At 28.7% G+C, this 26,043-nt stretch overlaps 1 protein-coding gene across 1 annotated transcript; it reads left to right on the top strand.

Moving 5' to 3' along the window:
* Positions 1-24,808, top strand: LOC107453719 (uncharacterized). Its single transcript, XM_016070644.3, has 7 exons — positions 1-316; positions 2,272-2,377; positions 5,770-5,831; positions 15,247-15,435; positions 16,908-17,004; positions 19,544-19,661; positions 23,087-24,808. The coding sequence occupies exons 1-7, from the start codon at positions 16-18 to the stop codon at positions 23,660-23,662; spliced, it is 1,449 nt and encodes a 482-aa protein (XP_015926130.2). The 5' UTR covers positions 1-15; the 3' UTR covers positions 23,663-24,808.
* The last annotated feature ends 1,235 nt before the right edge of the window (positions 24,809-26,043 follow it).

Consider the following 26,043-nt stretch of genomic DNA (forward strand, 5'->3'; position numbering starts at 1 on the left):
GCAAAGGCTTCAAAAATGCCAGTCAGTCACCACCATCTCAGGTGCGATTGTAATGAAAGTAGTTTGTGTTTCTTGGCAATTGAAATGGAACGAAGAATAATTAGAAAAAGGTGTACAAAGGGTGATCGGAGTTATTGTTGTGTACCACAGTGCAATTCTAGGGCTAAAAACAACCCTCAACTAAGTTTTCATAGATTTCCTAAAGACGAATTGCGGCGATTGCAATGGATCCGTCTCTTAAGAATCGGGAAATTCGTTACTGAAAGAATGATTGTATGCAGTAAACATTTCAAGAATTCAGATTTTGTTTTACACAGTATGTAGATTTAAGTTTTGTTTAATATTAGAATGACGGATGGGGCCAATTTGGCCCCTCTTAGTTTTTATTACTCTGTAATTCAGAATGTAACTTAAAGTGTTGAAAATCATTAAAAAAGCTAAAAATTTTCAACTTGTGTATTATTATTATTATTAGAGAAAATTAAATTAAATTATCTAAGAAACTAATATATAAATTTAATTGAATAGTCAATGTTCCATTTTATCAAATAGTTTTGTTAACCAAATAAAATGAAATACCCTAGAATTTCGATGATAGAGTCTATATAATAGGTCTTATTAAATTAATTATGATTATATTTTAAAATTTTGGATGTCTAATTTATCTACACACAAACAATCTGGGAAGGGTCAACGTTTCAGCATCAAGAACATTTTCATCAATATCTTTTGATAGCAAAAATACCAAGATAATAGGAAAATGTCAGTGTATTTTAGTTTTCTGAATTCTTCAGAAGGAAGTTTCATGTTTGCTGATTGTACAGTGGGTATTGCTTGTTCCTTTTCTTCTCAGCAATTTTATCAAGTGCATCAAACTAGCAATCCAACAGATCTTACTCTGGTCGGATACTACATATTGGGCCTGATATTGAGCCTGAAATCCAGTATCCTCCGACATTAATGTAGACTAAACTAATATTTCCCTTTAATTCACACTTTTATCTATTTTGTGCCAACTAGCCAGATATTCGTTACATCGCTATATCAATCATATGAGAAAGAATTCCGCTAGCTTTGCTTGGAAATCGATGAATCTATTTCAATATTAGTCAGCTCAGCTAACTTTGCTTTCATTTCGTGAATAGCAATCGGGATGTGTGGTTTCAAATAGCAGATATACAAATCACAATAAGAGAATCTTAAGTCACCTTAATGAGAATTTTTTAAGTTGTAAGAAGACAAATCACGGCATATGATTTTTAAAACATTCGAAAAGGAATCACATTGTGACTCTTCTTCGGATGAAAGAAATGAGAAATACCGATTTCAGGATCAAGAGCATTAGAAGTGTTTGGAAACAGAGGCATGCGTCAAGAAATAAATTAAAATATTTAAATGCAAATTATAACTTATGACCACTTATTTCAAACCCTGGTCATATCTATGGTCATTCTGACCCTGACTTTATTTATGCATTGAATATTTCTTAGTTAAATATAATTCTATACAGTATTGACTTATTTGTAGTATTCTGGTGTATCTTTTTGTGAGGTATCTTGGGAAATATGAATTTCGTTTGCATTAAACCATTTTAAATCATGTTGGTCCTAAATGTTGGTTTCTTTCTTTCTTTCTTTTTTTTTTTTAAATTCCCTAGTAAGAGTATTGAGCAACACAATTTAATTAACCATAATTGTTTTTAAAAATTTTGTTTAAAATGTTAAATTTGAATCATGTATTTGCATGTTATTCAATAGTTTTTCATTTCAATCACAGAATGAAACCGAATTAAACAAATTAAAAAACATTAACATTTAAAATAAGTCAAAATGGAAAAGCGCTAAAAGCAGCTAAAACAAAATTTGTCTTAATTTTAACAATTTAGAAACACAAATCAAGCAAAGAAAAAAAAATGAAGATTTTCTAAAGAAATGTATGTTAGCATCTTTAGAAATTCTTCTCTTTTTGCTTGATTTGTGTTTCTAACTTTCTAAATAGTTTTTAGTTTGTAGTATTTAAAAGAAAAAAAAATCGAACTTAAATCAATTAAATTGAATCACAAATCCTGTCCTTAAGTATTAAAATTGTTTATAAATCCATTTCTGTAATTTGAATCTAAAAGACTTGAAAAGTTTGCAATATTATTCAGTTCATTGGTAAGCGTTAGTTATTATTTAAAATCATTCTAAGATTGTTGATTTGCATGTTTTTTTCAATATATAGTATAGCTACATACATTTGTTTCTATTAACATTTTCTTTTGTATTTTAGATGTTCCTACTAAGAGACCAAATCTTGAGAAAACTGCTGTACCTAGCCTGTATCTCCCAGTTTCAAAAGTATCGGAAACGGAACAACGGTATCAGAATTTGATTGGGTGAGTACATTGAATTTCTAATAGACAGCTCATAGAATGTAAGTTAATATATAGGTACAGAAAAATGTTAAAAATGCAGTATTTTTAATGATCTCATCCCCTTAGAATTGTTTTAAAGACTGATCAAAAACTGATTTTTGACAGGCATCTAAAAGTGCTATAAACTGTCAAAAACCTGTGGCAAATTTTTTTTATGTCCTTTGGGGCATTTTATAAAAAGCCAAGTTACATTTTATTCATGCGCAACACTTCCATTATAATTACTAATAATAATTAATATTATATGTCATGTTAAAAATAATAAATAATTGAAATTATTAACTGCTCTTTCAAAAAATATTGTGCAGTTTATACTTAAAAGCCATTATTATTTGGCCTATTTTAATATAACTATAACATTTATGTAACAGATAATAACTATGAGTTGCTTATTGCTATCAATCAGAATATTGATTTTAATTCTCTTATGTTACGTTTTTTTGCTTCAGTAAAATTAAACTGGTTGCCAATAATAGTCTTATCTTAACTAGTGAAATTTTTGTGATTCTTAATATTTTTTGTTAACGTTTATGTGAAGTGCACAAAAAATGGAGCACCTTAAATAACTTTTCATTTGATGATCGTACTTTCATGTATCTGGGCTTATTCTTACAGGGTGTCTATCAGTCATAAAAATCCTGATAGTCGAGAAATAGTTAGAATTTTTTAGACAAACTTATGACATTCTAGCAGTGACATATCAAATTCGAAATTTGCGTCTTGTATTAGCATGGTATTGATAGTATTGGAATTCGAAAAATTCTGCGTAAATGGCCAAAAAACGATAAATAACTGTCAAAGAAACGATCGGAAAATGACGTGAGTATATGATGACATCCTTGAGAACCAAGTTTATTAAAAAGGGATATCTCAACTTAAAAATTTGCATATAGTATTAACATAAGTTAGAGAAAAAAAAGAACTCACATAGAAATGGTTGAAAATGATAAATTATCAGAGCAAAAAAATCAGAAAAATCGTGTGGATTTGCGATAAAATCGTTGTGAGTGTAGCACATCAAAAAGTTTTGAGTCAAATTCAAAATTTGTCTGTTGTAATAACATTGTATTAAAAACATCAAAATTAAAAAAAAAACCCAGATAGTTTCAGAAAAAACAATTGTAAATTAGCTGAGATTTATCATGAAATCATCAAATTGGGCTTGTTTAAAAATTATTATTTAATTTCGCATATTTGCGTAACATCATATTTAGAAAATCGTATTTTTTGAAAGAAAAAAAAAACAATAAAAAAGACTCCTAAAACTATCAGAAAATGACATGTATTTTTAATATGAAATTGTCACCAATTCAGTATTTCAAAAACTGATAACTTAAATCAAAAATTCGTGATTCATAATAACACTGCATTAAGAACATCAAAATTCAGAAAGCATGTGTAAATGGGCAAAAAAAGAAAATGATTAATAGCTTCAAAAGAAGGAAGAAAATTATGGAATTAATCCGAATCATACACACATGTTGTCATGCTAGAAAGTTATAATCAAATTCATGTATCATATTAACGTTCCATTTAAAAAATTAGAATTTGAAAAGAAAATAATAAACATCTGAAAATAGCTGAAAAACAATAAATATCCTCCAAAGAAATTATCGTAATTGTTACGAAATCAGAAATGATGGAAATGTTGCAAATTTAACACATCAAAAAGTGACTACAATTCGAAATAGACCTTTTTAATAAAAATTTTAATTTCTAAAAAAACTTCCTTCTTATCAAAAATAGATTTATTGTAATAACAGTTTCCCCATCTTTTAGGAATGTTTTTTTTTACCACTTTCCATGACGCAAAAATCTATTTTAAACTAAATTAATAGTAATGTTTAGGAGTAAGATAGAAAAATAAATATTTATTGAGCAACTTAAATGCAAATAGAATATTTGAATTAAAAAAATTTGTAATGATTTAGAATGAAACAAAACATTATGTATGTCAAAATATGTTATATATGTCGAAATAAAAGACTTTTTATTTAGTGAATTATAAGAGATTTTTTGAATGTGGAATCTTTAATGGTCTTTCAAGCACTCTTTTAAGCTGCAAAGAATTATACACAAAGTTAAAATTCAGTAAACAGTTCAAAAACCGATGTTCAAATTTCTTATGTTGTAATGTATTTGTATTAAAAATATAAAGGTTTTTTTTAAAAAAAAAAATGGTTTCTCATGTCTTGAAAGTGTAGGGGAAGGACTGTTTCACTGAACATGCAATAAATTCACATCCTTAGAAAGAAGTACCGGGATGGGGATGCAATACAGCTTCTCCCACCTTAACTTGGCAGCTTTGGGGAAGGCAAGGACTATATAACATTAGACTTTAAGAAATAGTTTCAAGTTATCTTAGAATTTGGAATAGCGAAGTGTGTGTAAGGTTTTAAATGGATGTCATAAAATGTGAAAATTTGGTCATAAATTAGAAAGTTTCCTGCATTTATATTTTTCTGTATTTGATTTAAAAAGTTAACATGTAAAAGCAAAACGTCACTTGAATTTTTTGAATGAAACATCATTGGAATTGAACGCCTTTAAACAGGCACACCACATATAAAAGTTTCCATAGCAAATGCTATATAGCTTTCTTAGCATTGCATAATGTATGTTCGATGGAACGAAGTGATCTTAGATTAGAAATAATGTGTGGACAGATATTTTTTAAACAAAATAAAATTTATAAATAGAAGAATTTATTAAAATGGTTTGTCACCAATGGGACTTTTTTTAAAAAAAAAATTTTGTAATAAAAATAAGAAGAATCATATGTAGAAACAATTAGTTGCCCACACAACTGGCCATCCCGGATTTGTCAGTCCGTGGACATGATGATTAAAATAAGATAAATATTCAATTGTTAAAAACTTGCCAACTTTGGTTTAACTAATTTAAATTCTCCCGAGGTGTTGACGTTTTATTTTGTTTTACATTGGATACCCTTCTTAAACTAAGTATTGTTAAAACCGCTGGTTTTACACTATTTTTACACTATTTCATTGTTACACTATTTCACCAATACGAAGTTGAGATTCTATGCATTTTACTGTTGATAATTATTTATTTTTTGTATGTGCTAATTATAAAGTCAATAAAAGATTTTATAAAAGAAGAATTTGATGTGGTCAAGGAAGTTTATTATATATTGTTATTATTACTGTTAAAAAAATTAAAATAATTAGGTCGGGAATTAAATGGTCATGCTTTGCATATACACGTTTTTTTAAATCGCAATATCCATTTTAATTGGTATTTAAATTTGTTTGCATAGTTTTTTAAATCCATATTGTGTTTGCTTTAATATGCATATTATTATGAATTTATATAAGAAATTGTTTTTATAGGAAAAAAGTAATGTTACGTTTGAGTGATGATGATGAAGACAATCCTAACATGGATAGTGAAGGTATGTCTAGAAATATATTATGGATTAACCTTTAATGTTATTGACAGAATCAAGCTTATCCACATAAAACATTAGATGCGGGGATTTCCAATACCATTAGATGTATCACTATGTAATTATATAAGTTTACATAGTTAAATTTATTTGCTTTGTTAAACTTACTAGTCAAAAGCATGGAAGGGATTGTAACTAAGAGAAGAATGAGCGCTAAAGAACGGGTTGTCATTACACCTGTTAAGCTGAAGCAAAATATGAATTTTGAGGTGTTAGCTTTTTTGGGGGGTTAGGGATGCCTAGGGAACCTCATTAAATAAATTTTTAAGGAAGTTATTGTTAAGCTTGCTGACTATCTGGGAGATGATATTTAAATATGGCCAAGGGAAATGGTTTGTGAAAATCTACTAAAATGTTTCAAGGGGCTTGAAAATATCAGGATTATTTTGTATTGTACCGAGGCACAGAATTGACTCTATAATGACCTATTCATGGTATATTGGTATATACAGTCAAGTATTTTTAGGTGCTGCCCCTATATGTACAATAAGTTTTACAAGTGAAGTTTATTGCGGTAGAACAAGCGATAAGGAAATTGTTAACCAATGCGACACATCCTTGACATGTTAGATCCATTAGTTGATGGGGTAACGGTAGACTGAAGTTTTATGAAGGATAATTTGTAGCTAATTTTTTTTTAACTAAGATTTTTACATCATAATAAATGAGGCAAAAACTAAGTAAGTTTTTCCTAAATGACCGTACAAGTTTGCAGCTATGCACAAGCTGGAAGGCTTTTCGCAAAATCTAAAATTGTAATGCCTTAGTTGATCTTGCATTGTTCCATTTAGTAACTAATTAAGATAGATGATTTTAATATAAAAATATATGCAGGGGTATAAAAATATATAAAATCATGGGGCAAACTTTGAAGAGTGGTTGAGCTCACTAAAATATATATATATTGTATAGAAATATATGGACGGAATTGAAGCATTGAGGCACAAACAGAAAGGTAAAATGTTCATTAGCATCATACTTAACGAGTGCTCAGCTATCCTGTGCTGCTGCACGTACATGCTGCATACCTGTGTGAAATATCCAACTTATTTAAATTCGATTGCCAATCACTTCACCAATGCTGCTAAGCTTGTATTGCTTTCTGATAATAACAATTTTGAACATTTATTATAAACATTGCATAAAATTAAAAAGTAGAGGCGATAATACATCTCCCTGTTGAACATCCACATTGATGTCGAAAGTTTTTAAAAAATCATCTTGGATCAGCATGGTAGCTTTAGATTCCTTTAAATTTGGATTAGTTTGGCTTATTTGATTGGTAACTTTAGCTCATCTAAAATTTCAATCATTTTGAATGTATCCACCCAATCAAATGCTTGTTTAAAATCGGCAAAAAGAGCAAACAAGTCAATATTTTATTCATAAAGCTTCTCAAAAATGTTTCTAACTGTGTGTATCTGGTCGACAGTTGAGCAATTTGATCTGAAACCACATTGGTAATCGCCCAAAATTCATTCTGTTTTTTGTAGAAGTTTCTTGTAAATTAGCTGGTAAGTATTTTGTAGGTCACCTTTAGAACTGTGATACCTCTGTAAATTGTGTAATTTAATTTATCGCTCTTTTTGTAAATAGGGACAATAATTCTTAAGTCCCAATCCTGCTGTTTCCAGATATGGGTCATTAGTTCATAAATTTTATGCCACAACTTAGCTCTATGATGTTTTATAAAATCTTCTCAAATTTGATCTCTTCCTGGACCTTGGTTATTTTTCATCTTTAGAATGATTTGTTTCACTTAGTCAAACGTTTGCACTGGAATTCCTCTACAGTTTGCATTATGGTTATCATAATTATTCACTTTTATTGTATTGTTTGATGACAGTAAAGTATGAAAGTAATTTTTCCATCTTTCTCTAACGCTTGGTAAATCTGAAATAATTTCACCATTCATACCTCTACAGTTTAAAATATGAGGTTGGAAAACATTTACCTGCATTTTGGTTTCATTATAAATTTGGTTTCATTTTTGCTATGATTGTCAATAAGCTATTCACTCTTATTATTTAGAAAAGATTTTTTCTTCATTTCACACAATTTATTTGCTATTCTACGTTTACATTCTATAGCATTTTTTTTTGTCTTGCAATATTTTTCAACTCCAAGGGGTTTCGACACTCTTCATCAAGTCAATCGTTGATTACTCCCCCCCCCCATGTTTTTATACTGCATTATTAGCCTCCAAGGTAGTCTCTTTAATATGAACCCCATTCGTTTTCAATATTTGAGTTTATATATATATATATTCTCTTCTATCTTGGACACATACCCTTGTTTTGTAGAATCATCCCCTAGCTTTTCAATGGAGAATCGGTTTATCCCTCCCTTAAGAACCATTGCGAAAAAATCCAACTGAAAGAAAAAACTCATATGAATAAAGCGATGGAGAAATCAGAATAAATTTTCGAATGGGAACATCATAAGAGAAAATTGATAATTTAGTTAAAGAATAAGGCCCTACAGAATTTAAAGGAATTGATGGACATTTTTCATAACATTATTTCTCTACTTAGGAATTGAATGCACGCTGCATAATTTTTCATATGCTAAGCACAATCATTATTTCGACAAAAATGTAAAGAATACTGTGATTTTCAATATCGCAATATAGCTTTTCGTAAGTTCACTTCGGGTTAGTGGTGCCAACGTTTAACTAAACATAAAAAATTTAATATATAGAGGACAAAAAACACAATAAAAATTTATAATAGATTTTTGCTGTGTTAATCTGAAAATAAAAGAAAATATTTAAAAAAAAATTGCGAATTACTGAAATATCAACAATGCAACTGAATGCTGACATGAAACACTAATTCTTGCTATACAAAAGTAAGCTATATACTTATTTTACCATCAACAAATTCTCTTCTATGTCGATTTCCAAATTTGTTTTAATAGTGTGATGAAATTTCGCCTTTCCAGATGACTGCATGATCATTAAATTTCTCCTCAATAGATAAATTAAAAATATTTTATGCTCCCTTAAAGACGAAGATTTTGTTTTGTCGCTACCGACAAATACAAAAAATTTGAACGTTTTAATTTTCCGATCCATATTTGCAACAGGAAAAAATTAGTTTCAGTTAAAGTAAAGTAACTCAGTTAAAGTAACTACTGGAGTTAAAGTAGTTATAAAGTAGTTTAAAGTAGTTATAATATAGTATATATATACTATATAATATACTATATAGTATATTATATATAGTAGTTATAATATAGTATATATATACTATAATAATATACTATATATATTATATAATATATATAGTAGCTTAAAGTAGTTATAAAGTTACTTCAGTTAAAGTAACTACTGGAAAGCCAGCATTCGCTTTCAATTGGTGGTGCAGAGCATAACTTTGTACCTATGGTAACACTTCGCATGTTTTTCCATTAACGTGTCGTTAGTCATGAGGGAAGGAAGTACGTTAGTTTCTGTCTTGATTTTCAAATGGATTAAAACTTAAGTTAGGAAACTATTGGCGATCGAAATATGCTGCAGGTGGCGTAGAGTAGAACTCTCTACCTATGGCAACACTTCGCATGTTTTCCCCATTAGCGTGTGGAGAGTCGTAGAGGAAGGAAGTACGTTAGTTTCTCTCTTAATTTTCATATAGATTAAAATCTTTTAAGTTGGAAAACTATATGAAACTGAAAACTACATTAAAAATAGTTCTAAAGAAAAGCTTCATAGAAATTTTAAAAAATATTTTTATTAAATATAAAAAGAAAAAATATTAAGTAAAGGGAAAATATCGTAGTACATCCTATACAACTGAAAAGAGGAGGAGAGGGAAGGGCCAAAGGCATGAAACCGGTCTCTCCCCAGGTAGCATATTCGAGAGTTGCAATCGCCAATATGTAACTGAAAATTACATTGAACATAGTTCTAAAAGGGAGTTAGAAAGAGAGGCAGACCCCGACTGAGATGAGCGGATTGCCTCCAAAGGGACTTTACCACAATTAAGGTCAGAGACTGGAAGGCCGTGGCACGCAGAAGAAAGGACTGGTGCAGTCTTCTTGAGAAAGCCAGGGTCCACCCAGGACTGTCGAGCTACTGATGATGATGATAGTTCTAAAAGAAAGAATCGCGGAAACTATAAAAAAAATATTTTGACAATTATATATGAAAAATATTGAAAAAGGGGAAAATATCCTAATACATTTCTATGGATGGTTGATTGAATGTAAGCAATGACAAGCTTCCTAAAGCCGGAAGAAATTTGGAAACTTCTGGTGTATTCCCCCTACTTATGTTACGCTTACTAGGCGATGTGTGAACAGGCTTAATGTTCTAGAAAGTTTTATTATTGTAATAATATGTGATTAAATTTACGAGTAACTTTATTATTTATAAGAGTTTCCTGTAATTTACAAATTCTTACTTGTTGTGAGCCTAAAACAAATTTAGGAAAATTAATATCAAAACATAAATAAAGTGTAAGGTTTGTCATGTCTTAAGTGTTATCCTTTAGTTGGCTATATTTGTGTGAAATGTCATCGTTTAATACTTTTTAGGCTGCACAACATGCTTGCGAAGTCTTCCGAATTCATTTGTTTGTTTCTCTGAAATTTAAATTGAAAGAATGCGTTATATTGTAAATACAATTAATACACTATGAGCATTGGATGGAACGCTTTTTTAAGTTTAGGCGTAAAAAGCGATCGGAAGTAGTAACCCGGAAGTCCTATAACGAATTTTACCTTTGCGCCATCTATGCTTCGCTTTACTAAAAAAAAAAAAAAAAAAAAAAAAAAAAAAAAAAACACGGTCAACCAAGCCATCCATATAAATGTAAACAACAATAATCTCGATCTTCTTCCTACAGTTCACTACTACAGCTTCTTCCTACAGCTTATTTTGCTAAGTGATATGGATGGTGTTTTCAACACTAGGAAGCGCTGCAAGCTCTTGACTGCCTATACTTCCGGGTTACTGTTTTTGATGTGTTTTGAAGCTATTTGGCTCACAATAGTGGAGCAAGTTAGAGCTCGAAATTGTTGTTTACATTATATTGAAAACACCATCCGTTTTTAAACGTCTGTTTTTTAATAAAAGAAATAAAGTATATAATTTCCGAGCTCAAATCTGTTGTATTTCATAAAATATGAATGATATTAGCTAATTCTGGTGAGTTGGAAGGGAGGCTGCATTCCAGTATTCATTTGTTTATTTCGTTGAAAATTAGATTAAAAGAACGCGATATATGGAAAGAACTACTAGTATAATAACATTGGCTGGCGCGGTTTTTCATGCTTAGGCTTTCAAATCAGTCGGAAGTAGCAACCCGGAAGTATTACGACGTATTTTAACCCCTAGCGCCATTTGCGCTTAGCTTTAAACGGCCAACCATCCATAACGATTTTTTTTTCAAATTCATTCTTTTAAAGATAGTTCTTCAAATAGTGATTCTTGTTTTAAACACAAATAATAGATCGGGTAACAAATACACGTATGCAAGAACAAGATAATATCAAAACACAATTCGTGATGATCGCAACTCTCGAATACGCAATCTAGGAAGAACACCGGTTCCATGTCTTGAACCTCTCCCCTTACCTCTCCTCAGTTGTATAGGAATGTGCTACGATATTTTCCCTTCCTTAATGTTTTTCCTATTCAATTGTCAAAAATATTTTTTTTAAATTTCCACGATGCTTTCTTTTAGAACTATTTTCAATACAGTTTTCAACTTTTAATAGTTTTCCAACTTTTTTATCTGCTTAAAATTAAGAGAGAAACTAATGATTTTCCTATGACTCCACACGCTAATGGTGAGAGTATGCGAAATATTGCCATGGGTAGAGACTTCTGTTCTACGCCACCGTTAGCCCATTTCGATGGCCGATGATCACGTGAGCCAAACAGCTTCGAAATACATCGGGAAAATTAACCCGGAAGTCCCGAGATAAGTTTTTGAGCCACATCAAATTGATAGCTTTTACAGAAATAGGCCGGAAGCCTTAAAAATTCTGGGTTTTAACGGTGATTGTGCAATGATGTTTACTAAGTATTATGAAAAATCGTCGTTCGTAAATTGTTCAAACGAATTCGTTCAAAAAGAATTATTTAAACTCGAAAAATTGGAATATTAGTTGAGTGTACTCTCGACAAGATTGGAAATAAAAACAATAATAAATTTTCATTAATGAAGTTCCCGATATTAACGAAATCCCAGGTTGTATGGACTAAAACTTAAAACCCTTCTGTCACTCATATAAATTTTTGCAGTTAAAGAACGTTTTTACTTTAAATAAGATCTTGTATGATAAAATGGTTCCACTTGAATGCTTAGATGAAAAGACAAAACTTAAAGAAAATGATTTCAAAGTAAATCGTGGTTCGCTTGTTATAGTTTCTTAACACCGATTGCATTATATAAGGTAAAATCGAGGTCAACGTGTATCAATAGGAAGTTAGCGTATTTCTGCAAAGCGTAATTGATTAAAATAGTTTCTAATCAAAATTTACATTTAAACTAAATGGTGCATATTCATAGCTTTCTCAGAATTCGCCTTATAACAAGTTTGTTTTAACAATGGTTCTTTGTTGTGTACCTTATTGCTGTAGTCGAAGTGATCGGAAAGGAAATATCGATCCTACTGATGGAAGCAAAATAACATTCCATGGTTTTCCAAATAATTTAGATAAAAGAAGAACATGGCTTTTGAGAATCAGGCGACGAGGTAAAATATATTAATTGTTTCATTATTCTTGAGAATAAAGTTTTGCTTGAAAACATTGATTCTTATATAAATTGATGTTAATGCTTTGAAAGTAAAGAGCAGAAGAGGATTAGCGTACCAGTCCTGTGCCAAAATAGTTATTAATAATTGTCAATAATAAGGCTGTGGCAGATGAAAAGCTACAAAAAAGGGATATTTCCATATCGTGATCTGTCGCACCAACTACGATTGCCACCTACAATAGATTTTAAATGTGCAAAAAATTAAAAAAAAAAGCATGTAGATGTTTCCCAGGGGGTGGTTATGAGTTATACCTTTCCAGTTAGTTCTGTGATGTTCATTTTTTTAGTTTCTCGTAGACCTCTGCCCGGGAGTTACCAAGATTTGTTGATTATTCTGTCACAGATCACTTTATGAAGCCAGAGCCAATTCTTTTTTGTAAGTCAGCATATCATAAAAGGGAAAGTAACCTAACTGCTTTTTGCAAGGATATTTCTGTATCTTGATCTGTTGTGCCAGCTACAATCACCAAAAGGCCAAAAAGATTTTTAAATAACAAAATTTTTTTTAGTTTCTTGGGGACTACTACCCGAAAGTTGCCAAAACATAACAATTATTCTATCGTAGACTGTGATATTGCTATCTTCCAGTTTTGCTTAAATACACAATTTTAAAATTAATATTACCTAAAAATGAATAATTAAAAAGATAAGAATTGTAAGTGTCTAAGAGTTCTTAAAGTCAAAGTAGATATAGTTTAGTTTAGCTTTAATTTAACAATTAGTTTAACTTTGTTTAGTGCTCTTTCTGCTAAACAAATTATGTCAGTTAATATTGTTAACTTCGGGAAATTAGAGAATTGATTCGTTAATTGAGGTGATTACATGAAGCATTTTCAACTTTCCTTTTTTTTCAAATCAATTCATATTCTCCGCTTAAGATATTTTACATCATAAATGGTAATATTAAAATAAATAAATCAAGCGATAGAACTTTTTGCATTAGATGATTATTCAGTTTAAGCTCTTTGCGAAAATACTCAGGTTTTCAGTTAAAATATATAGGGTTAAAATATTGGGTTTTTGATAATATTTTTAAGTTACTGGGTTTTTAAAATCCTGAATGTCATTCTACCATAGCAAAATTTTGAAATTATTTTTGACAAATTAGTAAATAAGCATAAAATGATTTCCATATTGATATGTGTGCTCAATAATTTATACTTTTTAGCAATAACCAAACAGTGACATAGAAGAAAATTAAGTGATTTGTTGTGACATTAATTTTCTACCTCTTATAAATTGAATATTATTGGCATTGTTTGTATATTTTGGAGAGTACATCTTCCTAAATATTCACTTTTGTTTTGATATGTTTGTAAACAAAGTGTGACATCACTGAGGGAGTGATCTCACAGAGGATATGGTTTATGTTGAAGTTGGTGTTTGCTTGTTTTGTCTGATACTTTTTGTTGAGATAGTTTTGTCGAAACTGTTCTGAAGAAGAGCAAAAACTGTTTTTATAACTCGTAAAAACGTATAAGCAGGAGAGCTGCTTGTACATTTTTAAGTCAAATTTTTTATAAACTTCTCGCTAACAATTCAAGGGACTGTTTTTATTTTGACAAAATGAAGCAAAGAAAAGAGTGTGTATTTCAAAAGTTCTAACATAATGGTAGCAGAATGTGGTTTTAGGTTTTCCTTTAACATTCTTTTATGAAACCAAATTAGAAAAATTAGTTTAGTTTGAGCCTCGTTTCCTTACCAAACTAACTTTAAAAGTAGTCGCCATAAATCACTACAAACTTATGCTATTTTGTATTGAATTACTCACTGCATTATTATTTATAAAATATATAACACCATACTACAAACTATGAAAGAAAGTATTGACTACATTAATTTCGCTAATTGTATCATTCGATTTCCGACCACTTCCTCCAGACCATCTCTCGATGCAAAAGAATTGTTAGCCGTTTTGAATTTCTGGTTTTAGGTTTTGGTCAATGTTTTTACTATAAAATATATTTTTTTAGAATCAGGGGTATACTTTATTTTCTGTATTGTACTTTTTCATGTACTTCTTCATTCATTTTTTTTTAAAAACTTAGAGACATGTAAATGGATAATTGAAAATACAAAATTGGAATGGACTTGTAATAACTTTTAGTTTGTGGTCTTTAGGACCATTGACTAAGTTTCTTAATTTTTTCTCCTGCTTTTCAACCTTTTTAACAAAATATGAGAAGTAAAACTGAGATAAATATCTAAGAAATAAAACTATAAAAATCAATTTTTTTATAGTTTCAAATGTAAATAAGCAGTAAGATGTAAAGGTTTCTATAAATTAATGAACTTAACACATAATTAATATAACATCGCTATTATTTTTAGATATTAATAATAAAGATTATTGAATTCTTTTGGTAATTTGATTATAAGGCTTTATAATTACAAAATTATGAATTTTAATTTTGGCAATATTACATTCTATACTTGCAGAAATATAACGATCCTGCAGCACGGCAAATGAAAAAATATCCTTATTTCATTAGAATTTGCAAGAATATTTTTTATACATAAGAAACATATATTTCTGTATCTATTGGTTCTTCACTGTTGTGATATATATATGTTTTTTCATTTATTCTTTTTAGGTAAAAAACCCAATGAGCTGTGGACTCCAAAGAATTCATCCGTTGTTTGTAGCAGACATTTCACGCCAACAGATTTTAAGAATGGGCTGAAGTACAAGACATTAATGCCTTATGCAATACCTTCAGTTTTTACAGATGATCCGCGAAGAATTCGTGGGAAAGTAGATCCCTCTGATTTAAATTCTTCAGGTAAATATGGATGCCACATTTCCTAGTAATCTTTCTTTTTTTCCTGCTATATAGGGTGATTATATATTTATAGGACACACTTGCAGATGTTTGAACGTACTAACATATGTATTTTTTGTATGGGACTGTAGGGTTTTTGATAGGAAAAATCTGTTTTTCACGAAATCATTGCAAAGTACTTCATTGTGATAAGTCTATAAACATTGAAAATTTAGACCACTAACAGTAATATGAACTGCAGTTGTGATTGGCTGGCAATGCAGCAAATATAGTTGATTGTGAGCCAGGCAAACCACAATTCTCGATGCATCAGCAGAATAATGTCATTCATAACTTTGAATTCCAGTGTGATTGGTAAGTTTATGCATACTTTAGAAGTCTGATATGCACTTAATCCATAGGTACCCAAGCTTCTTGACTCGCCATCCTCTTTTGAAGACAAATGGTTTTCACTACCCATTAAAATTTTTTTTTTTTTTATTTAGCAATTAAAATAAAATTTTTTTTTTTTTTTTTTTGTATTCTTTATTTTTGATATGGTACATTTTTAATCATACTGTTCATGTATCTAGAATCCCTACGGACCAATGATTTTATATTTTAACTTTTTTTTATAAATATAGCCTTAATGTAAAAAAGAAATAATTGCTGTAAATTTCTTAATATTGCATAAGATAACGTTCAAACAAGGTTTGAATCTTCAAAACTGATGAAACATTATGTTGATGATGAATAAAAAAAATATCAATAATTTTTTATTATGCAAGAATAATAGTTTTAATTTTTAGAAGCAAAAAAAAAAAATTTTTTTTGTTGTTAAAACTGCCTAGTGTAGTTTTTTTTATTTTAATTATTTTTTTGTGTCAAACAGCAAGCAAAGTGTTACTTATTTGTGATCCTTGGATCTGTTGGGTCCGCAACACGGAGCTTTTGGAGCACTCTTTCTTCAGTTGGTCTGATGTTAAACAGTTTTTTTAAATGGTTAATCGGTTTTCATCTTAAGAGAAGAGTTAAGATGTTTCCTGCTTTTCTTCTTGTTTTAAATATTTTTTGTAGAATTTTGTGTAGAATTCAAGCGTTTTGGAAATAAACTTTTCATTTTAATGCAAAGTATTCTTCAGCGCAGAATCAACAGTCTATACTTTTTCATCAAAGTAACAAACCATTCTCACTGAAAGCTGTTCATGCATCTCGATTGCTGTCAAGGGAATATGAAATATATTGAAATATATTTTCCATGAAAAAGTCAACAATTAGGTTCTCATTTTTTCGATGATTTTTTGCATTTGTGCATGTAAACAAAGCAAACAAAAAAAATCTTTTATCTTAAAACAAAAAACACATGTTTTAGTACACTCAATCACCCTTTCTAATTTTGCCGATGATTGTGGAATCACCCTGCATATANACAATTATTTTATTTAACTCTTACAGTTATTAATAGCTTTTATGTTTATCATATTTTCTCATAGGTGAACAGTTGAGAATAATTGCTGTATCATCTGAAAATTTACCTGTGTCAACTGCTAAAACCTTTATTTCCAACGGGAAGGAAACTAGTCAAGAATCGTAAGTCAAATGCCATAACTTAATTTTATTGAAGTTTTATACAAGTAATATAAATATATCTAGAAATCAGGAATCAATTTGAATATAAAATTACCATATGCCCTAAAATTAATAGAACCATTTGAAGAATCAATTCAAGAAAAGGAAGATGTAAATGTATGGTTTGCTGCATTCGTCTTGGGAAATCAGATGTTTCATTTAGGGGTGCAGAAAATTCTCAAAGCCTAATATTTCAACAGAACATAGTTTTTTAGTTTGAAATTTCCCATAAATGTATAGTTTTTTTTTCTGTTACAGTAACTTTTTCAAAACATTTTTAGCAAGTAAAATTCATCATACTAGATTTAAGGTCCCACTTCCAAACATAAAGAATTCCAAATTTCTAACTTCTATTTCATAACTTCTAAAATTAGTGAGTCCTTTTACACCTATAGCAAGTTCGAATTTAAAATATTAATCCATTTTTTGAAGATTTTCATAAAAAGTAAATATTTTATGACCAGAAAAAAATGGCAACCGATTTTGTGATAATTTGACGAATTAAAACCAAAATTTTAAATAAATTTTCTTATAAAGTTTAAAATGTGAAGATATTTTCCAAAGCAAATAAATGTGATAGACTTTTTCATATGTAAGCACACATATATAAAATGCTACTTATGCTAGGAACAATGCTAGAAACAGATAAAACTATTATCAATTAGAATGTAATAGTATGTTACTGAAATAACTGAAAAGTAATAAAATTTAAAAATGAGTAAATAACATTTAGCAGCTTTAGCATAGTTTTAGATTAACAACAAATACTAATAAGGAAAAAAAATATACATTCCCATAAAAAATATAAAAGGACAATGGAAGTTTTAATTTCTAATAAGCACAGATCATTAAAATATGACACTTTTTAAAAAATAAAAGTTTTTATGATGAATTTTGAAATCTTTATTATGGCAACAACTGTTTTATATGTTATATTTTAATTAAAGTTATTTTTATGTCAGTTTTTCATTAAAAAATACTTTTATTAACTTTATGAGTCAATATAATTTATTACAAAATATTGTTTGGATGCAATTAATTCATTAAAAAATAATGAAATATTTACTAAATATTGGATGTTAGTACAAAAATTTTTTTCAGCAATTGCAAAAAAAAAAAAAAAAACTGTAGAGAAAGAAAGAAGAAATTGGAAGATAAATTTTATTATAAAATCTTAATAATGCATTGATTTTCAAAATTCTGTATGAAACTACATAAAGTAAATATGGAAAAATAAGTAGATATGGAGTAATAATGTAGTCTAAGTAAGTATAAGAGCTAAGTAATGGAGTCTAAGTAAGTAAATATGGAGTCAGAGTTAAATAGGGAAATGTTTTTTTTTTTTTTAAGTAGATTTGAAAAACTTAAAAACTTTCTGATGTTATAGTCAATTTTATTTGTTTAAATTTATGCTATTCTTAAAACATATATTGCTTAACAATCGTATTAGTCTTTTTTTAGTTTCTTGCATTTCATCCAGTTTCTTTTTTGTTCATTTTTCTGTTTATCCAATTTTTTCAGTGTCTTTGAAGAAATAAATTTGTTGTTGATGAAATGCTAACCCTTGTATTAATATCAAGAGTTATTCCAGGCATTTTGTATACAGTCTGTTTTCTTGAAGTCGTGAAAATCTACCCATAATTTTATGAATTTGTTTTTTAAAAAAATGGAACGTTCCTGTGACGACTTTCGTGGCCTCTAACCTTATGGAGCTGTTTCACTATTGTATTGGACTGCAAGACGCCTTATGTCTGAGAAGACAATGGCGGGTGTAAAATTTTTTTAAAAAAAGGGGAGGGGGAAACTGAGTTTTTTTTTCTTTTTTTTTAAATTACAAAAACCAGTGACCAAAATTTTTGTTAAAGTTCTGTATTTGTGGAATTGTGAGAAATCTTCACAATTTTGTGAATGAATGAAAATAATAATATTTTTTAAGGAAAAGAAATGCAAACAATGTGTGTTCCATGGAGTTTGGTTTTAACATTATGAATTAGAATTGTTTTATTAGTAGATTTTTTTTGTTTTGTTTTTGTCATAAAAATTTTGGAAAGGGTCCTTTTTATCAATAGGTCCTTTTTATCTTTTTACGATGCAATTTTTTTGTGAATGGTCTGTTAACAGACTCAAATTTCTATTAAAATGTCCATTGATTATGCACAGGGGCCAACTTGCTCTGGACAACAGATAAATATTTTCAAGTATTGATATTTTATTGTATGATTCTTTGTTTAGTAAATTCGATTTCTAACGTTTTTACTCACTAATACTTCTAAAGAATTCAAAGACTTATGTGATACACCACTTTGTAACATTTATGCCATGTTGATCCTTTTAAAAAATTGTCAAAATTAACTGACAATCTGAACATTTTGGTTTGTAATTCCCTACTGTTTTTTTAAAAAAAATTGTTGAATCCAAAGCTTGATTATACATCACAGTGTTGCCAGAAGAATAACATCAGTTTACAGTACCTAGTATACATTTTCTTCTTTATTTACAGACATCCCTTAGATCCTAAATTGGTACAAGTTTGGTCTTGCTCAAAGGTAGGGAGTGATTCTAAACCGACAATTGCCACCAACGGCAAAATTGACGATTTGCCATCATTTATGAAACAGGTAAATGTTATTTAATTTATTCAAGAACTTTTGTATAATTTCAATTATGTTCTAATTAGGTCATATCATTTAACAAGACAAGATAGATTGCATTTCAATCAAAAGCAATTTAAGTTTTAATATTTGGCTTACAGCTAAACCAACTAGTATTTTTACATTGATATTTTACACAGCACATTCATAGAATTAAAATAAATTTGTATATCTTATATTTGAAGTATTAATAACCTTTGTGTTTATTCTTGAAATAGAACACCATTGCAAGGTGTTATTTTGGTTAGTGAAAAAAAAAAAGGAANAAAAAAAAAAAAAAAAAAGGTCAGGGGAAACTATCTAAAGGTTAGGGAAAACCGAAAGGTTCGGGAATTTTATTTTAATTCTAAAAAGCAGGGGATAGTCAGGGAAAGTTGCAATTTTTTACAAAAAACCTGGATAAATTCCAATATCATTCCTGAAAAATAACCAGTCTTAGAATTGTCAATGACAGTAATCAATTATTGAGATTAGATTTGAATAATTCCAACATCTATTACAACTTTTTTTTTATAAAACTCTACCTTTTAGTGAAACTTTACCATGTTTCCATTATCATTCCATTATATGTTTTTGATCCTAAAATCTAATATTTGTCATTATAAATAAAAAAAATCAAAGTTTTCTGGTTAAAAATTGCATGGTATAGATAAAATATTGTCTGGAATTTAATTAATGTTTACCTAAGGGTACATGGAAAAGTCAGAATTTTTTTTCTTTTTGAAATTGGGTGGGAACCCAGAAAAATATCTCTTCTTTTTTTCTTCAGATAAATACTATACATTTTGTCATAAATGCTGCTCTATGTCTCCTTTTTTAGAAAATTATGACTTTCAAATAAATAGAGTATAGGAGTAAATTATAAAGACAATATCATACTATACTTATTGTGATATAATTGATAATTTATGTTGTACTTGCAGCTTTGCCCAGTGCTGCTCAGTTGAAAGAGCTTATTTAGTGACCTCTATGAACAGTATGAAATTCCTGTAAATTTGTACACTCTTGTTATATTACTATTTTGAATAATTTTCTGTTAAAAATAATTTTTGGAGAACCATTATTACTCTACTGCAGAACCTTTTCTTCAGCCCTGCTATGGTTATAAAAGAATAAAATAAACAAACTTTTCTTTATTTATTTTAATTTTGCTAAATTATTTACGTAGGTAGCATAGTAATTTAGAGCTATATTTTAGTTCTAATAAAAGTAACCTAAGAGAAAGATTAGTTATCTTAACAGAGAACGGCCAGAAGTATGATGCTTATTAATTCAATGTAAATTTTTCGCCTGAGTTTTTTGTTTCATTTACAATTTAAAAGTGTAGTCTTTATTTACACAAAATGCATCAAAGCAAAGAGTGTGTATTGCTTTTGTCCCAACATAATGGACACAGTTCAAAACATGAATTGAAAAATAAACACAGCTAAGAATTCATGTTTAACAAAAAGGGATACATCTGAAATTGCAACGTTTTGAAAAATAGGCTTAGCTTGAAATGGCTGTTTAAAGAAATAGACACAGTTCAAAATGTGCATTTAATAAAGTAAACAGAGCTAAAATGCATGTTAAATAAAAAGGATACATCAGAAAGTGCATGCTTAAGAAAATGGGCACACCTCACAATGTACATTTAACAAAATAAACATAGTGAAAATGAGCATACATTAAAATGCATGTTTTTTAAAAAAATGGATACAGCTCAAAATGAGTATTTAAGAAAATGGATACTGCTCAAAATGAATATTTAAGAAAAATGGATACTGCTCAAAATGCGTATTTAAGAAAATGGATACTGCGCAAAATGAGTATTTAGAAAAATGGATACTGCTCAAAATGAGTATTTAAGAATGGATACTGCGCAAAATGAGTATTTAAGAAAATGGATACTGCTCAAAATGAGTATTTAAGAATATGGACATAGCATTTGATTCCACTTTCCAAACTTCTCCTTTGAATTCTGTTCTTTTTTTAATGTATAAACTAATGGATCCAAATTAATTCTTAATATGACATCGTCCATTTGTATATGTCAGTAAAATTTTTTTTAAGATTGTTCTTTTGTGAAATGACTTTAAAATTAAGCATTTGTTTTTAGAGCCTTGTCACAAGCCCTATAAGTATATAAGTGATATTAAATTTACATTGTAACAAGAATTTAGATGTTTGAAATCTTGCATTTGCATTTTGAGTACAATGAGATCACTTGAAAAGTTACATCTGTTATATACCCAGTCACTCTGACTCCAAATTAAGATACTTTGCCCCTTTAATGATTATGCTTAGCGTAAAAAAGTATGGAGAAGTGCAAAAACATTCCTCATTAAGTTGCGAAATTTGGGCTGAACATTAAAAAAGCACATTTTTTCTCTCCGAATTCTTTTAACACATAAGCTGAGTTCATATTTCATAGCTGCTAACTCTACTGGATTTACCAGTTGACTACTGGATTTTACCAGTTTCTCCTGGTTTACTGCTTTAATTAAATTTCCCTCTGTTTTTGTACATTTTAGAAAATTCCCTGAAGTCAAATTTCTTAAAATTAAGTCACAGTTTATTGCTTGCTTGAATATTTAAATTAGTGTTGTATAATGAAGTAAGCTTCATTTATAGTATTCAGTTTAAAGCTCTTCTTTCTTTTTTGAAATTTTCAGTTTATTTTTATTCCAAACTCTCTTTGAAATATCTTTAAACTATCGATAATAAATTACTTGTCTATTACTATTAGAAATTATGTGTTAACGTTAAAAAAGGTATTTCAATTTCATTTAATATCAATCATAACTGGTAAATGTAATTTACCATTAATTAAGTTTGTGTATTTTGATGGCAATAAAATTCCCTATATGTAAAATATTTAGTATATTGTACATCAGTTAGCATGAAATTTATATTTTGTAAAATCTGCTGGACTTTTTCCTATCCATATTGGCAGCTATGATTTTCATAAATACACTTTTTTAGCTGTATCTATTTTCTCAAACATTTTTTTTAAGTTGTGTTGACTTTCTTAATCACACATTTTGAGCTGTGTCCAGTATAAAAGAGCAGTTGTGGTTAACAAGCGTAATGAGCAGGTTTACAACCACTTAATTTTAGTTATTATAATTGTGAGGATGATGTTTTAAAGTAAAAAAGTTGACGTTACCTTTGAAAATTTTGTCTCTGTAACTGTTATTGTAAGGAACAAGCTTTTTTTAATACAATTTTTAACACATACTCCATAATATCAACATAATAAATTTTAATTCTGTCAGAGTATTCTTGCTAAAGAGTTGTAAGACTGCACAGTTATTTTACAATTACCCTGTATTTATTTAATGATTACTTTGATAAAACATACTTTTTAATGTATACATACTTTTATTTCATTTAAATATTTTATATTTTAGGCTTTGCTTGAAAAAGAAAAAATTGACCGGACATACGAAGGAACAAGTACTGCAAACATCAATAATTTAATGGGAAATGGAAATTTACAGTCCGATCATTCAGAGTTAGAAAACTCAAATATTAGCAACATTAAAATAGAACTGGATTCTTCAGAAGAAGATAATGCCAGTAATTCTACATGTATTACTGTGCCTTATTTAGAATCACTGGACCCAAGCATACCTTCCAATGCCTGTATTCAGCCGAATGAATTATCTAGCGCTTCAAAAGTTATGTGTGATGCTTCCACTTCTACCCATCCCCATGATAATGTTGCTTACTTGAAAATGGAACTAGAAATTTGTAAAAAGAAAATTAATGTTTCTCAAAATAAGACTAGAAATTTACAGAAGGTCAATCGACGATTAAGAAAGCGAATATTAGATATGAAACATATTGTTTTCTGTGAACTTCAGAGCAGGCATTATCTGTCAAAAAATTCGGATTTTAATGTTGAAAAACAAGGTTGTTTATTAGATCGCCATTCTGTTGCAGTGGTTGAGTCATCTGAGGCAGAAGAATGTGAGGAAGATTAAATCTAATTTTAATAATTCAGATTTTTTTTTCAATTTATTTATTTTTTTGGTCGACTAAATAAACTTTTGTGTTAGAAATAAATAAAAAGGGTTTCTACATGTTCACTGAAACCTGGCATTGTCAGAGAATTTGATTTCGGGAAAAAACGCCTGGAAATTGTCATTTTTCAACCAAAACCCAGATAAACCTGCAACAAACCAGGAAAATAATTTATAGTAACAATAATGTTATATTGGTAACGATAAGGTTCAAAAGAAGTTTATTTGTAGTGATTTCTAGTTTGTACAAAACTTGTTCAATCTTTGTGCATTTTATATTTGCTATGCATTATACTATTATTCAAGTAATATTGCTTCGTCAGGAAAATTTATAAATACTTAATGAGATATTTAATTTATTCTTGAAATAAATGGTTATAAAATTTTGTGTCAATTACATCATTGAACATAAATTTTATAAACAAAAACATAAGTACTGCAAAGGTGTTTACTTTTTTTCTCTGAAAATTAATTTTGAAAAGGGTGCAGAGGACTCTTTAACGATCTATTTTTTACTTCTCACAATTAATATTAGAATTTATATTAAAACAATTGATAGAATTTATTTTGTCGTACTTGTCTCTTAGCTTGTACCTGACAAAGCTTAGCAAATTTTGCCAAACTTCATTATCTGTTATTAACAATGTTTTAGCTGAATTAATAGTACTTTATTATTTATTCTTCATAATACTTAGAGAAAAAAAAAACTGAGTGTCTATTTGGGAGCAAAGATTTTCATTTCTAGTAAATACTATTTTATGATTTCTATTGATTTGCTTTTAAAATAGTTTTGAAGTTTCATATTAAAGAATTGACCATCGTTTGTTGATATGTGTTTCTATTTACCAAGGAGGAGAAATGAACCTAGAATTACATTGCATATTGTATGTAATAAATATGTGATAAAATACTTTCATAATGTGTCTAATTTTCGTTGAATATTTTTCTTATTGTGCATAAGTAAAATTCATCAAGTGTATTTTTTCCCTAGACTGTTAAATATTTTTTTCTATTGTGCATAAGTAATGTTCATCAAGTGTATATTATGTTCCTAGATTGTTTAGTATTTTTTTTTTATTGTAATAAAGTATTTTTTTACTATACTAACCTCAAGTTGTTTAAATTTGTATGAATTTTACATTATTAAATATTTCTGTAATTTAGGTGCCAATAATTAGAACTATTTTAAAACTGTTTTTCAAATGTTTTGCTGTTTATAAAATTTCCTACTAGTGTTATTTGATTTTTTTTTTAATGTTGAAACTTCATGATTTCACTGATTTTAAACTTCATGTTCTATCTAAGCTAAATAGTGAAATGAAATAATGTATGATTTTTATGTAAATACGAATTATAATCATTAATTTAATTAAGTTTCATATAAATTTTGTAAAATTTTTACTAACATTTTTCTGAATCCGCTTCTTGTAAGTCAATTGTGCACGTTGTTACCACTTTTTTATTGACCGTTTATTTCATATTTGGTCAAGTTTATATAGAAATTTAAACTTGCCCAATTGCAAAATACACAGAAATAGAAATTTCTTTTAAATATATTGCTTTCTCAATAAATAACTTGGGTAAACTTGTTCTTTGGCTGGAATAATAGCAGCTGAAAAGATGTTTTAGGCATTACAAAAGCTCAGTTGATGTTCATAGTTCAGTGAACCCTCTGAATCCTTTTCCAAACAATTCATGTAAACCATTCAGAAAGTTTATTTATTTTTAAAAACACTGCTATAATGTGATTGCTTGCTATTAAAATTACTGGAAAATAATGGAATGGAAATAATCACTATTTAGTTAAACTTTTTCTTGTTTATATTCAATACACTTACTGAATGTAGTCACAGACAGGTTTTTAATCTGATTAAAATGAGAAATAGAAATTACTTCCAAATTTTTTTTTCGACGTAACATGGAAACTTTTAAATATGTCACTTTCTCATACAAGGGGAAAAACTTTTTTTTTTTTTTTTGTCAGGAATAACAGTGATTGAAAAAATGTTTTAGGCATTCCAAATGCAGAGTTGGTTGATGCTTGTAGTTCGGTGAACCCTCTGAATTTTTTTCAAACTGTCTATGTGAATTGTTCAGATATGTTGTATTTTAAAAACTATGCTATAATGAGATACTGCTCTCTATTAAAATTACTACATAATAATGGAATAAAAATAGTTACTATTCAGTTAAATATTTTCTTGTTTATATTAAATACATTTATTCAATTTTAATGTCTCAGACTGATTTTTTGCAAATATTTGCTAGCACTTTGCATTGTGCCAGACTTATTGGAAAAGTCAGTATTTCTAATTATTTCCACTGTTTAACAATTAGTCTGG

The sequence above is a fragment of the Parasteatoda tepidariorum genome, chromosome 6 (genome assembly GCF_043381705.1).
Source record: "Parasteatoda tepidariorum isolate YZ-2023 chromosome 6, CAS_Ptep_4.0, whole genome shotgun sequence".
NCBI lineage: Eukaryota > Metazoa > Arthropoda > Arachnida > Araneae > Theridiidae > Parasteatoda > Parasteatoda tepidariorum.

Coding starts and splice junctions, on each gene's coding strand:
- LOC107453719 (XM_016070644.3), top strand. CDS start 16: ATGCCAGTCAGTCACCACCATCTCAGGTGCGATTGTAATGAAAGTAGT. Junction 15,436..16,907: donor CTCTGATTTAAATTCTTCAG/GTAAATATGGAT, acceptor ATTTTCTCATAG/GTGAACAGTTGAGAATAATT. Junction 17,005..19,543: donor AAGGAAACTAGTCAAGAATC/GTAAGTCAAATG, acceptor CTTTATTTACAG/ACATCCCTTAGATCCTAAAT.